We start from the raw sequence: 12,733 nt of genomic DNA, 5'->3' as shown, positions 1-12,733 counted from the left end.
GAGATTCAAGTGCTTTTCTTCCAATGGTTCTGCCAGTTTCCGCTGGGAGATAACTTGAGGTGTCAGACAGTGGGATACTGTAACATATTAGTTTTTATCACAACAGGGTTGGTAAGAAGAATTTTTCAACTGCATCGGTTCATCTGAACAACTCTGCTCTACCCTTGTCTTTTTCTTGCTGACACTTGACTCTTGTTTTCCCTAACTCATTCCCTGGAGCTCTTATTTCTAATACTTTTCAGAGCCCTGGAGCTCTTGCCATGCCTTCTCTAGGCTTTGTTTTTTCCTGCGTGTGCAAATTTCTGTATAGAATGCAACTTTAAATGTGAACTTTCAGTAGTAATCCTCTGATCTGCTCCATTCTCCTATGTGTACTTTGATAGGGTTTTTGTGGGGGCTTTTTTTGTTTGTTTTATTTTATTTTTTATGTTGTTGGGTTTTGTTTGTTTGGGGTTTTTTGTTTGGTTTTTTTTCATGGGGGTACACCTGTATATGACAAGCACATGGATGTTTGGGTGGTGTATTTTTTGTTTGGTTTGGTTTGGGGTTTTCTGTTCGGTTGGTTTTTTGTTTGGTTGGGTTTTTTGTTGGGTTTTTTTTGGTTAAAATCAGGAATGTTTAGGAATCAGGCAGTTTGGGAACATGCAGTTAATTACATATGTAACCTTGGTTTTGTAGTATAGCCTGGAAGTTTTTTGAGTTCTTTCTGGTCAGGGGCTCTACTTTCAGGCTAGGTAAATAACCACTGTCACTGATGTTCCCAGATCTTTTCTAATAAATAAAGCTAGTTTAGTTACCTGTCTTCTAAACAGTGAACAATAGACTGTGCTTGGCAGCCTTGCAGTTATCTCAGGTTTAGTTAATTGTGCTTCAGTAACTGTAAAACATGTAACAACATGTATGTCAAATAAACAGATGAGAAAAAGGTTTGTTTGGCATTATGTTTAATCTCTTTATTAAACAAAATACCTGAAGCTTTTTAAACATTAATTATTTTCTAATCCATTTAGAAATATAGGCAGGTATGCCTGTAAGCCACATCTTTTTCAACGGACCTGTTAGGACAAATTAGTTTGCAAATATGCTAGTATCACTTCCCTAGAAGCAGAGCCTGCATAAAGATTTTGGAGTTTGCAAACAACTGATAAAATCTTTTTCTAACCTGGCTATCTAAAGGTAGGCCCCTAGGGGTATCTGACACCTCCAGCTCTAGTTAGGTATGCAGTGCAGTGAAGGAATACAGAGAGGAATTATACTGTGTGTTCCCTGGCTGCATCTCTATTTTACAGGGCAAGCCTGGACTCTTCACTTCTTTTGTGAAAAGCAGCACTTACTTTGGGGGCACTAAGTAATGCAGCTCAAGATTAGAGCATAAATAAAAAGTAAGTTGTGTTGGATCTTGGCTTCTGATGGGTAAACTGCAGCACAAGATATAATTCTGATGGTCTGATAGGAAGGATGGAATTTGAACTGTTAAATTAATTTATGCTTTTTTTTCAACATAGCATTATTGTGAAAATGATCTTCCTGTCTCTAAACACAATTAATTGGAAGCTTGTATGTAATCAATTTTCTGTACTGAATTCTTTCTGAAATATTTGAATTGTTTTATTTTTTAATTTTAAATATTCTAAATAGCAAGAAGCTCATAGATAGTCATTTGTATTTTTAAGTGGACTGTTTGGCTTTCTATTTTTTAAAATGTGACTTACAGTTCCATTTATAGAAAGCAAAATGTGTAATTTGCTGAGGAATAAAATCCAAAAGATACAGTTTTCCTGATTCCAGTTTGTAGTTTAAAAAAATAGATTGATTTCATCCATTGCCGTTCTCCACTGAATGGGGAACTTTTAATTTTTTTGGTTACATTTGTCTTTCTGAGCACTTTCTGTAAAATTGTGCAACTGTAATTAAGTTTATTTATCCTGTTATTAGTAAGTGTCATAGGATGCAGTCCTTTTTGTTTTTAATGCTAGTCAGGTGTACATATGCATGGCTTCAAACTCATGAGCAAAATAAATGTCTAGGCTGTTTCAAGTCTTCGATCATACTTAAGCTGCTCTTTTAATTGTTGTAGAAAACACAGAAGTAGAACTCAGCAAACAATTTGAATGGCTCCCTCAGAGCAACGTGCAAAGATAATCACACATTTTTGGCCTGCAAATACTTCCTAAACTTTCACATTCCTGGTACACCTCTACAAAACTTCTAGATAATGTCAGTGACTAGAAAAGCTTCTCTGGAAGAGAATGCTATGTGAGAGCAACAGATATATTGATAAGGGTAATCATCAGCCCTCACATAGGCAGAGTGCAAAAGAAGCAAACAGAACCTTTACAACTGTGAGGTTTTTCCAGTATTGCAAGTTTCAGAGGAGAGAGGGAAACCTTGGAAGTTATAGGATGTTTGGTAAGGATCTGGAGAGATTAATGTGCGGTTTAGGAATGTGTGGGGTGGGAGATGATGAGATCTGACGATAACAGCGATATGAAGAAGGAAAAAATGAAGGAATTGATTTCTCTGCAAGGGCAAAGTAGAGTAAGTTTCCAAGTAAGGGGATATGTGAGGAGTCATTCAGAAGGCTGAATGACTGGAGTAGGCTATGTCTAGCATTTTCACAGGCTATGAGAGGAGAACCTCTTAAAGTGTATAAAGAACCTGGCTGAAAAAGAACTAAGGAATAAATTGACACAAGCTTTACACCATGGCAGTTAAAGTCAAGATTTTAGATTAAGACCTATATCAAGAAAGAGCTTGGCAGTGTCAAAAGGAGGAAAACAGTGAAATTGAGAAGATGTGATTTTTTGGATTTGTCCTGATTGCTAGAGTACAATTACTGGAGCAAGTGGTTTTAGTGGAGTGAATCTTTACCCATGGTTTAGCATAGTAGTTGTGTTTAAGCAAGTGCTAGTTAATGTACAGCTAAACTGTAATGTTAAACAGAACTGTGAAATTGTAAGGCATGTAATCAGCAGTTACATTTGTTTACAGATACTTTAGTAACCCCCAATGGGTTGTAAATATGCATATAAAATGTAATCTGATAGCATCTTCATTATCCATATTTTATTACTGTATAGTGCTTGATAATTTCCCCTGATTCCTCACTCACTTTAATAGCACCTTACATCTTTTACTAGTTTTCTGTTCTGAGTAAAAATGTGCAAAATACCACTGGGAGCAATCCTGAACTGAAAAGGAGAGTGGGTGAGATGACCTAAGAGATCTTTCAGCTTCTGAATTTGAAAGCTACATTGAAGTCATGCAGGGCTTGGTAACTATTGAAATTTGTGATTTGTGGCTGTCTTTGTCTTGCAGAATGAATCACTGGCAAAATGTCAGTGTTCTTAGATTTTCAATTCTCTGTAGTTAATGCCATTTATTTTAACTTTTAAGCTTTTATTCCTCATTATGGAACTTTAAAAATTTTGAAACATTTCTGTTATTGTTGCCAGACAAATTGATTTCCTCCCACCTTTTAGTTTCTGAGAAAATAGAAATTCTTTCACTGCTAGGGTCAAAAACATTACTATTTTAATGCTCCTATACTTTTTTCCAGATGAGGCCTGAAATTATTTATCTTTTTTATTGGAATTTTTGAAAAACTGTGGCTATTGATTTCTCAGTAGCAGTTTAAACAGTGTATTTCAAATTGATATTCTAAACTTCTGAGTACTTGTGGTTCTGCTGTGGTCAGTGTTTTTTGGCTCAGGATAGAACAGTCATAGCCTCAGTGGCTTGGGTTCAGAGAAGCAGCAGTAAAACAGGCAGACCACAATGCACAACTTATCTGACAGCTAAATGTTTTCAAGTTAGAGAGACCTCACATAAGCTAAATTTTAACACCTTGTTAATCCCCTTAATTTATTACTTGATTTTCTGTTCTTGCTGCTGATAGTGCCCAAGAGCCCAAGTGTTGCCTGAACACTGTAAAACTACAGACTGAAGAGTTGGTCCTGGCCTGGAGAGCTTCAAATCTGAGTATGAACTGAAGTGTAAAGGGAAGCCAAAGGCAAAGAGAGATTAAAGTGGAAGAGGCAGTGATCCAAATGCTGTCGTCTTCATCACCATCAAGAAGGTGTTTTGGCAACAGAAACTTTTAAAGAGAAGGATGTAAACAGGAACGGGGCATTTGGAGTGCGATTCGTTTCTCGGCTGATCAGTAGCACAGGAAATAAACTTATTGATATGCTTGTTTAAACTTGAGCTAGAGACAGAAGGTACTGTTCCCTGGGTGCTAGTGAGACATAAATCTCACTAGCCCTTTTTCGTACAAATGCAAGATGAACAAGTTTGAATAAGAAGACAGATAATATTATAGAGAAGAGCTAGTCAATGAAAAGTTGTAAGATAGGATTAAAAAACAGAGAAGGACAACAGTCTTCCAAGCTATTCTGGGTAGCTAAGAATTTGGTGAATTGCATGTACAAAAGATAAAGAAAAGAAACTTGTAATACTTGGCACACAAGATGGTGAGACAGGAGAACAGATTCTCAATGGATAGGCAGGAGAGGCAGTGTTTTAAGTATAAAAGCATGTGCAAAAATGTGATGTGCTTTGGATTTGTTGTTAGAGATCAGACTTGGAAGTGTATAGATAAGTGTATCCTGTTGGGGACACCTCAGGAAATGCAGACTTCTGCATCTCTTAAGGAGCTTGCTATCTCTCCAGCAATGTCCTGTTACACAGCTTTGGAAGTGGATTTTTTTTGTGATGTATTTTCCTCATTCCTTAAGGCTCATTTTCTCTCTTTTACCTTCTCTGTTCTCTTGCTAGAGTCATCTATATTTGTTCTGAATGATGTCACTATTTAATGACTGTATTGGCACAATATGGCAGAATTCCTTTTTTTCCCCCTTAGGATTGAACTTCTCAAGCCTTCTGTGTGTCAATTATTTGCTCTACAGTTCAGAAGCAGTGAAAACATGTGGCCTCCCACTTAAAAACTGAAGCAGCAGTCTTAAGAAAATGCTCTGTTCAGTGCTGATAAATCAAAATCCACGTTGCTCATTGCAGACTTACAAAGAATGTTGTTTCTATCTGGGTCAGTATTTGCTTGAATATTTTTGAGTTTGCTCTGGATACAGTAATGGCCTTTTCATGTTGTGTTTTCTGGCAACATTTGAAAAAGTCTCTTGCAGACAAAAATGTTCACTGTAAGTTTAAGTTATACAGGTACTGTGTTTACCTTCTTAGACATTCTTGTGGTCTGTTCTGGTTCAAATGGAAGCAGTGTCACTTGACATTCCAGAGTAGCTGCATCTCTGCAGTTTTACTCAAGTGCTGTACTCTGCACGCTCAGAAAATATTTGCTTTCTTTCCAGATTTATTTTAGTGTATTTTGCTTTTTAATAATGTAAGCAGCATTCAGGAGGTTTAAGAAAATCCTATGTACACATGATCAGGGCAGGAGGGAAGAGAGGACCTAAATTCCTCTGCCAAATTGCTTGAAAAATCACGTGCTAGACACTAATCGTTTTCCTTTAAGCATATGGAGGTTGTGTGGGTGGTGTTTAAAACACTGTATTTGAGATTATAGAGTGATACTTCGCTTTGATGTGTGACAATAATAGTAAATAGTTACCATTCTATGTAATAGTATTTTTAAAACACTTATACTTGGATCAGAACACTTTTGAATTCATCATTCTTCAAATTTGCTTACTAGTTTTACTATTGCAGAAGAAAGGGGGAGAAGTATTGTCATTTTGAGAGGCTTGTGGAGAAATGGCTTATTTTAGAGTTTTTGACAGGAGAAATGGCTTATTTTAGGGTTTTTGATAGGACTCTTTAAGAAGACAATCCCAAGGTAAATACCAAGATCCAGATAGTTTTGTTGTTTTGAGTGGTACACGGGAAACATCTTCAGGAAATATTTTTCAGGGTCATTTGTTTTATTTTGTTTTCTTTCCTTAAATTGGCATAGATTTCTACTCCAATGAGGAGGAAAGGCAGTAAAAGTACCACTGTATGGATAAATAGCTTCCTAAAATCTTGGCAGGTAAAAATTAGGTTTTCCTTGTAAAAGGTCCTTCATGTCCTTTTTCTGCTGTACAACCTGTCCATCTCTACTTTCTTCATATTTTTGTTTCCTTCTAGTATAATATCTCTGAAGATTTTTCGAACTGATAGAAAGTACCATCCTCTCATGTGAGACTCCCCAGAACATTATCTCAACTGGAGTCAGTCATGGGCACTCCAAGAGATAGCTTACATAACTACAACGAAATACCTAAAATATTCAGAAACTGCACTTCCTCAACCTGATTCTTTAGAGAACTAATGTTACCAAGACGTCAAATCACATCTTTCTGATGAGCTGTAGCAGAGCTGACTGACTCATCTCCTCCTAGACAAGTATCCAGAGGTCAGCCTAATAGCATGAGGCATGTGCAGAATACCTGCCAACCTCTAGTGCAGGGTGTCATTTGGGCACGATGCAGCAAATATTACAAGGAGAAAGATCCCTGAAAATATTTATAAGAGATACCTTCTATGGTTCAGCAGCTGATTGTAGCAGGCAGTGTTTCATTATGAACAGGATTCAATTTTTTTCTTCCTATAAGGGCAGTTTTTTTAGATATATAAATAAATATATAAACAACAATCTAAGTGTACTATTAATTAGGACAGTCCCAATCTCAACCTTGGTTTGATTGGTCCTGTTTCCTTCCCTCCCCACTGTCCCTACCACCTCCCCAAATGATTAAAATAACTCTTTAGATTTGAATAACGAACAGGTGCCTTCAAAGGCTGAATATCCGCTAAAACACAAGACAGCAAGAACAGTGAGATGTTAATTCAAACAGAAACTCGACTTGCCAACCATCTACTAAAGGCTCTTTTCACCCCCTCGTCACCGTGGGAACCACTCTGTGTGATCCCTCCCAGATCTCTGCCAGAGGAGGGTGTTTCTCAGGGTGCCTGGAAGGTCACCGGCTTTCATTGATGTAGGAGCTGGAGGAGAGGATGTTGCAGAAACCTTCACCTTGTGAAGACTCAGTAACACCCTCATTTCAAGAGAGTGTGTGCAGTCTGCAAGGTCTCAAAAGAGCTCAGCAATATGTAGATGTAAACTGGAGAGAGACATTGGGGGAGAAATTATCCCTGGCTGGTGCTGTTTCAAACTACTTAGGAATGATAATTCTACAAAAGTAGCTGTTGAGAAATAGGAGTTAACGTGTTTCACCAACCAATTCTTACCTTTATTTAAAAACAATGAAAGACCTATTCCACAAAGCTGCAGGAAAAAAAAATCTGCTGAATTTAGTGAATTTTAAATATTTCAAACACTTGTTCTTGGAGAAATCTCACAAAATAACCTTAGATGTTACTTCATTAGCTGGTCACTCATTTCGCAGCATCTGATTTCCGTCTTAGCCAAAGTCTTAGCAAACAGAACTATAAAAACATTCTTCTGAAGACTTTTGTTTGTTTCCTCTATTGCTCGTGGGGTTTTAGGGGTGCAGGATGTTAGTGAATAGATAGCTGAAGATCCCACTTATTAATTGCATCTAACGAACATGTTTTTATGAAACTGTCTTGGGCAAGGCATGAAAAACCAGTTCTAAAGGTGTAGTGTGATTATAATACTATCTGATAGATTCTCTCTTGTTTTTTATTTAAGGGTTATTGTCTTAACCCTTAAAAAACCCCAACAAAACAAACACCCCCTCCCCCCAAAAATACCAAAAACCCACCAAAAACCCCCAAACAAAACCCAACAAACAAAAAGCCCACAAACTTTTCTAACCCTGTTTCAGCATGATCCCAGTACTGTAGCCATTTAGGATGGTTTACAAAGAGAAGCAGAAAACATTTCAGAGCCGGGGCTGCAGGAGCTAAATAAGCAGTAGGCACTTGAAGTAAGGCAACTGTAATACCACAGAAGCACTGACATTTTTTTCGGGTTTTTTTGTCTGCGTTTAGTGCAGTGTTTCATTCTCTCTTTACCCTAATGAAAATTTGATGTGCATTCTTTCTTAAATGGCATCTGATGTGGTATCTCTCTTCAGCTCTTTGTGGTTTCCTGTTTTTCATACACAGATGAAAGTATCTGCTGAGATCTATTAAACTTCCCATTTTGTCATTTATGACTTCCTCAGTATAAGCCTCCATGTAACAAGTAGATTTCTTTGCACTTAGAAGTTTAGTGAATGTCTTCTGCAATAGAAATGCAGGAATGTGTCTTTAGTGTTGTACTTCAAATTACTACTTGTTTTAATTTGGGTAAACTGTATATTATTTGTTATGCAAAACTAACTTAATACAATAAGTCTTCTCCCACCCATTATGCTAAGTAATATATTTTCTGCATGAGAAAATAGCTAGAAAAACTAAGGCAATTTGGACTAATAAAATTGGCAAGAAATGTGAGTTTGTGAGACCTATGTCTTTTGTTGATTTAGCAATTGATTTATTACTTTCAATGTGTGAGATCTTCTCCTGAACCACTGTAGTGGTTAATAGTTATATGTTGGTTATATTTTGGTTAATTAAAATGTTTTAAAATATCTTTTGATCTGACCTCAGTGTGAGGCAGAACATGTTTAAGAGAAGATGTTATGGCTTTGCAAAATTTGGATTTGACTCTTAGGACATGAGAAGAATTGCTATTCTTGAACAATTTCTTATAGTTTTGAGAGTGATGAAATGAAACACATTCAAGTGATCAACTTCATGTCAGATTCCAAATACAAGTCATCATGGCTGGGCTTCACGAACGAAAGATTTGGGAAGGGTACTACCCACATTTGTTACAAGTGCCTTGGTGGCTAAAAAGGCCAATACGAGATCGACATGTCTGGTTGCAAAAGGCACAGCAGAAACACTCCTTAGGTGGTATATTCTGCAAGGCACGATTCTTTCTGTGTTGTCTTTTCTCCTCAAGGGTGATCCTGCGTGCTTTCTCAAAAACATCAGCAGCGTTATAGATGGTGTGTCTCCAGACCTCCCAATTGACCAGAGTAGACCAGTTATGTTGATCAGTATGGCCAAGGCTGAGATGTTGTTTCAGGGAGTCCTTGTATCTTCTCTTCGGGGCTCCTCTCTTGCGGCAGCCAGTGGCAAGTTCACCATAAAGCAGGATCTTAGGGAGGCAGTGATCCTTCATCCTGGAGACGTGCCCTACCCAACGCAGCTGTGTTCTCAGCAACATGGCCTCAATATTTGTGACTGCTGCTTGTTCTAGAACAGATGTATTGGTCACATGATCTGCCCAGTGGATGTTTAGGATTGTGCGGAGGCAGTGTGGATGGAAACGTTCTAGGAGACGCAGGTGGTGGCGTGATTCAGATCCGTATAAGAGAGTAGACAGCACAATGACTCTGTAAACACTGATCTTGATACTTTTTTTCAAGCATTTAGTTTTGCTCTTTTATGAAGCTTTCCGAAAGCACTCTATGCCTTTGCTAACCTGTTGTCTATCTCTCTGTCAATCTTACCATCCAAGGAGATGAGGCTACCTAGGTAATTAAACTGCTGAACTGATTTGAGCTCTGATTCGCCAGTGGTGATATGGGGATGATGGAAGACTTCCTGAGGTGCTGACTGATAGAGAACTTCAGTCTTCTTTAAGCTGACTTCCAGCCCAAAGAGCTCAGCAGCATCTGCAAAGCAGGATGTTAAACGCTGCAGAGCTGCTTCTGTGTGGGCAACAAGGGCGGCGTCATCAGCATAAAGCAGCTCCCGGACAAGATGGTTTAAGGTCTTGGTGTGGGCCTTCAGTCGCCTTAGGTTGAAAAGGCTTCCATCAGTACGGTATCAAATGTAGATACCGTCCTGATCCTCGAAGTCTGCAGTGGCCCTTTGGAGCATCCTGCTGAAAAAGACTGTGAATAGGGTTGCTGCAAGAACGCAGCCTTGTTTCACACCATTGGTTATTAGAAAGGGCTCAGAAAGTGCATTGCCATATCTGACTTGGCCATGCTGATCCTCATGGAGTGAGATGATCATTTTAAGGAACTTGGGGGGACAACCTAAACATTCCAAAATCTGCCATAGACCTTTTTCTGCTCACAGTGTCGAAAGCCTTGGTGAGGTCAACAAAGGTTACATAGAGACCTTTGTTCTGTTCCCTACACTTCTCTTGCAGTTGTCTGAGGACAAATACCATGTCTGTGGTACTCCTGTTAGCTCTGAAACCACACTGACTTTCAGGTAGAATTCCTTCTGCTATAATGGGTATTAGTCTGTTCAAGAGTATTCTTGCCAGGATTTTGCCAGCAATGGAGAACAGAGTAGTACCACGGTAATTTGAGCAATCAGATTTAATTCCTTTCTTCTTATACAGAGTGGTGATGACTGCATCTCGAAGGTCTGATGGCAGTTTGCCTAGTTCCCAACAGCACACCACAAACTCATGAAATTTAGCATGGAGTGCAAGGCCCCCATGTTTCCAGACTTCGGGTGAAATTCCATCAACCCCAGCTGCCTTGCCAGTTTTCACCTGCTGAATGACCTTGAGGGTTTCTCCTAAAGTGGGGGCAGTATCCAATTTGTACTTCACAGGTTGTTGATAAAATAACTAACCTGCATTATCTCCAGCTATACAAAAAGAAACTGAATTTGACAGAACATGACTTTGTGTATTAGAGAGGATAATTTTAATTTCCTGTCTATTAAAATTCATGTAACTGTCATGAGCTATGACAGGGCTTCGACCATGTCAGTGGTATCTGGTTGATTGCAGTCATGTTACTTGACCAGTGTTTATGAACTTGAACTATTAAAAAAAATAAATCTCATCACAGCAGATACTGAATTGATCCTTATCATTCTGGGAAGAGAGGCTGTGAATAAAGGAGTTCCTTACCAGGCAGGGAGCTGGACCATTCCATTATTTTTGAGGGTATGAGATTGGTTGCTACACATGCTTGGTAGGGTATTTCAGTTTCTTCAGAGTTCTTTTTATTGTCCTTCTATGGAAGCTTGAATATTTATCATTGTGAAATAAATGACACTTTGACTGTATTTAAAAGAAGGTAAACCATTCCTTTATTTGCTTAGGCTGCTTTCAGAAGTTTTTAATAGTTTTTAATATGTGGGGGTTTTTTGTCTCTAGAGAAACCAAAGTAATGTTCCACTTCAGTTTGGTTCTGATGTCTAAAGGAGGTATCCAGTCTTAAGTATGTGGGTTTATTGAATTTATTATTTCTACCCCTCTCACAGAACTATAGTGCCATGGAAAGTGTTCAGGCAGTGCCTTCATGAAGTTCATCAGATTAGCTCTGGTTTGGAAGCAATGGCTCTTAAATCTACTATTGACTTGACCTGCAATGACTACATTTCAATTTTCGAATTTGATATCTTCACTAGATTATTTCAGGTAAGATTTGAAAATTTTAGATACTTGTGTGAATTTGAGAAGCTTAATACCCTGAGACCAAGGAAGCAGATTTTCTTGAAAAACTGAAAGAACTGGAACACTATAATTCAGATATAAATTGTGCATTTCTTTTAGTCCTTCAGCGATGTTTGAGACAGGAACACCTACATCTGAAAAACTGAAAACATCACCAACACCTACTTCATTTCTGCACATATCTAGTGTTATTACAATATCTTTGTGTTTGCTGCTTACTTTTGACTATTTTTAAAAACATTCTAAGAAATGCAGACCTCCAGGTAATCTGAGTTTTAGTTGTATTTTTTATTGTGCTTTTGTATCTCTGTATACTTACATGAAGTGTTTCTACAAACACATAAGGAAAGTTACATACTACTTTTTTTTTTTTTAGGCTAAATGTAGGCCTAACTCTTTTCTTTATGAACATATTTTTGTCATTAATGCATTGCCGTTTATTTACAATAAGGAACCATGTTTGGGAAAAGCATTAATGATATTATTGTTAATAGGCAATATTTATCTGAAATAAGCTTGTTATGTGTGTTACGTACCTCTGTTAACCTTGTGTTCCTTCTGCAGAATATACTTGAGGTATTTTAGACAATACAGAAGGCTGTGCTGGTTTGCATCCATATTATATGTATTGATTCTGAATTTGTCACTTTGGATATTTCTTTTGTATATAGGAATCACTGAGATATAAAACTATTTATTTGATCATTTAATTTCTTTACTCTCTGAAGTGATGAACTCATGCAGAGCCTCAAGTTGCACTAGGGGAAGTTTAGACTGGACGTTAGGAAAAAATTCTTCACTGGAAGAATTATCAAGCACTCAGGGAAATGATTTAGTGGGGAACTTGACAGAGCTGGCTTAATGGTTGGACTTCATGATCTTAGAGATCATTACCAACTTAAATGATTTTTCTTTAGCCTGCTGGAGATATGTTCAAAATACCAATTTTACATCAGAGCCTGGGTCTATGTTTGTTCTGTTTTTCACGTTGTTCTGTGATAATCGTTGTTTAGCTGTCTTAGTTTTGCTGTCATGGGAAAGGATGTCATTATGAAGCTGATGTTAAAATTTGGCAGAGGTGATTAATGGTTTTAGTATAGAGCATTTTGAATTTGATCAGAGTCAAAACTGTCACAGTTGAAAATGTTAATGGTGTCAGTAGTCTTTCTGTTTAGTTTAACCGCAAACATCCGTCACCTTCTTTCTTCGTGAGGCCATTGGTGGTTTGATTCATTATTTTGCCTTCTGCTAGAAAAAGGGGATTGGCAGTACTGATACAAGTAAGGAGAGAAGACTGGTAGGGATTAACTTTTAATTTGACAAGGAAGCAGACAGATTTTTTTGCCAAACAGATTACCAACTGGTGCAATA

General features: G+C 37.8%; 1 protein-coding gene across 2 annotated transcripts in view; it reads left to right on the top strand.

Annotated features, from left to right (window-relative positions):
* Nucleotides 1-12,733, top strand: part of CBLB (Cbl proto-oncogene B) — a 134,232-nt gene that overhangs the window by 69,137 nt on the left and 52,362 nt on the right. For both annotated transcript variants that reach the window (XM_032680012.1, XM_032680013.1), the window contains exon 5: nt 11,170-11,326. In XM_032680012.1, the coding sequence (XP_032535903.1) occupies nt 11,170-11,326 (157 nt within the window). The remainder of the gene's footprint in view (nt 1-11,169; nt 11,327-12,733) is intronic.

The sequence above is a fragment of the Chiroxiphia lanceolata genome, chromosome 2, assembly GCF_009829145.1.
Source record: "Chiroxiphia lanceolata isolate bChiLan1 chromosome 2, bChiLan1.pri, whole genome shotgun sequence".
Classification (NCBI taxonomy): domain Eukaryota; kingdom Metazoa; phylum Chordata; class Aves; order Passeriformes; family Pipridae; genus Chiroxiphia; species Chiroxiphia lanceolata.
Note: the sequence above shows the minus strand (reverse complement) of the source record. Positions and strands in the feature narration are given on the sequence as shown.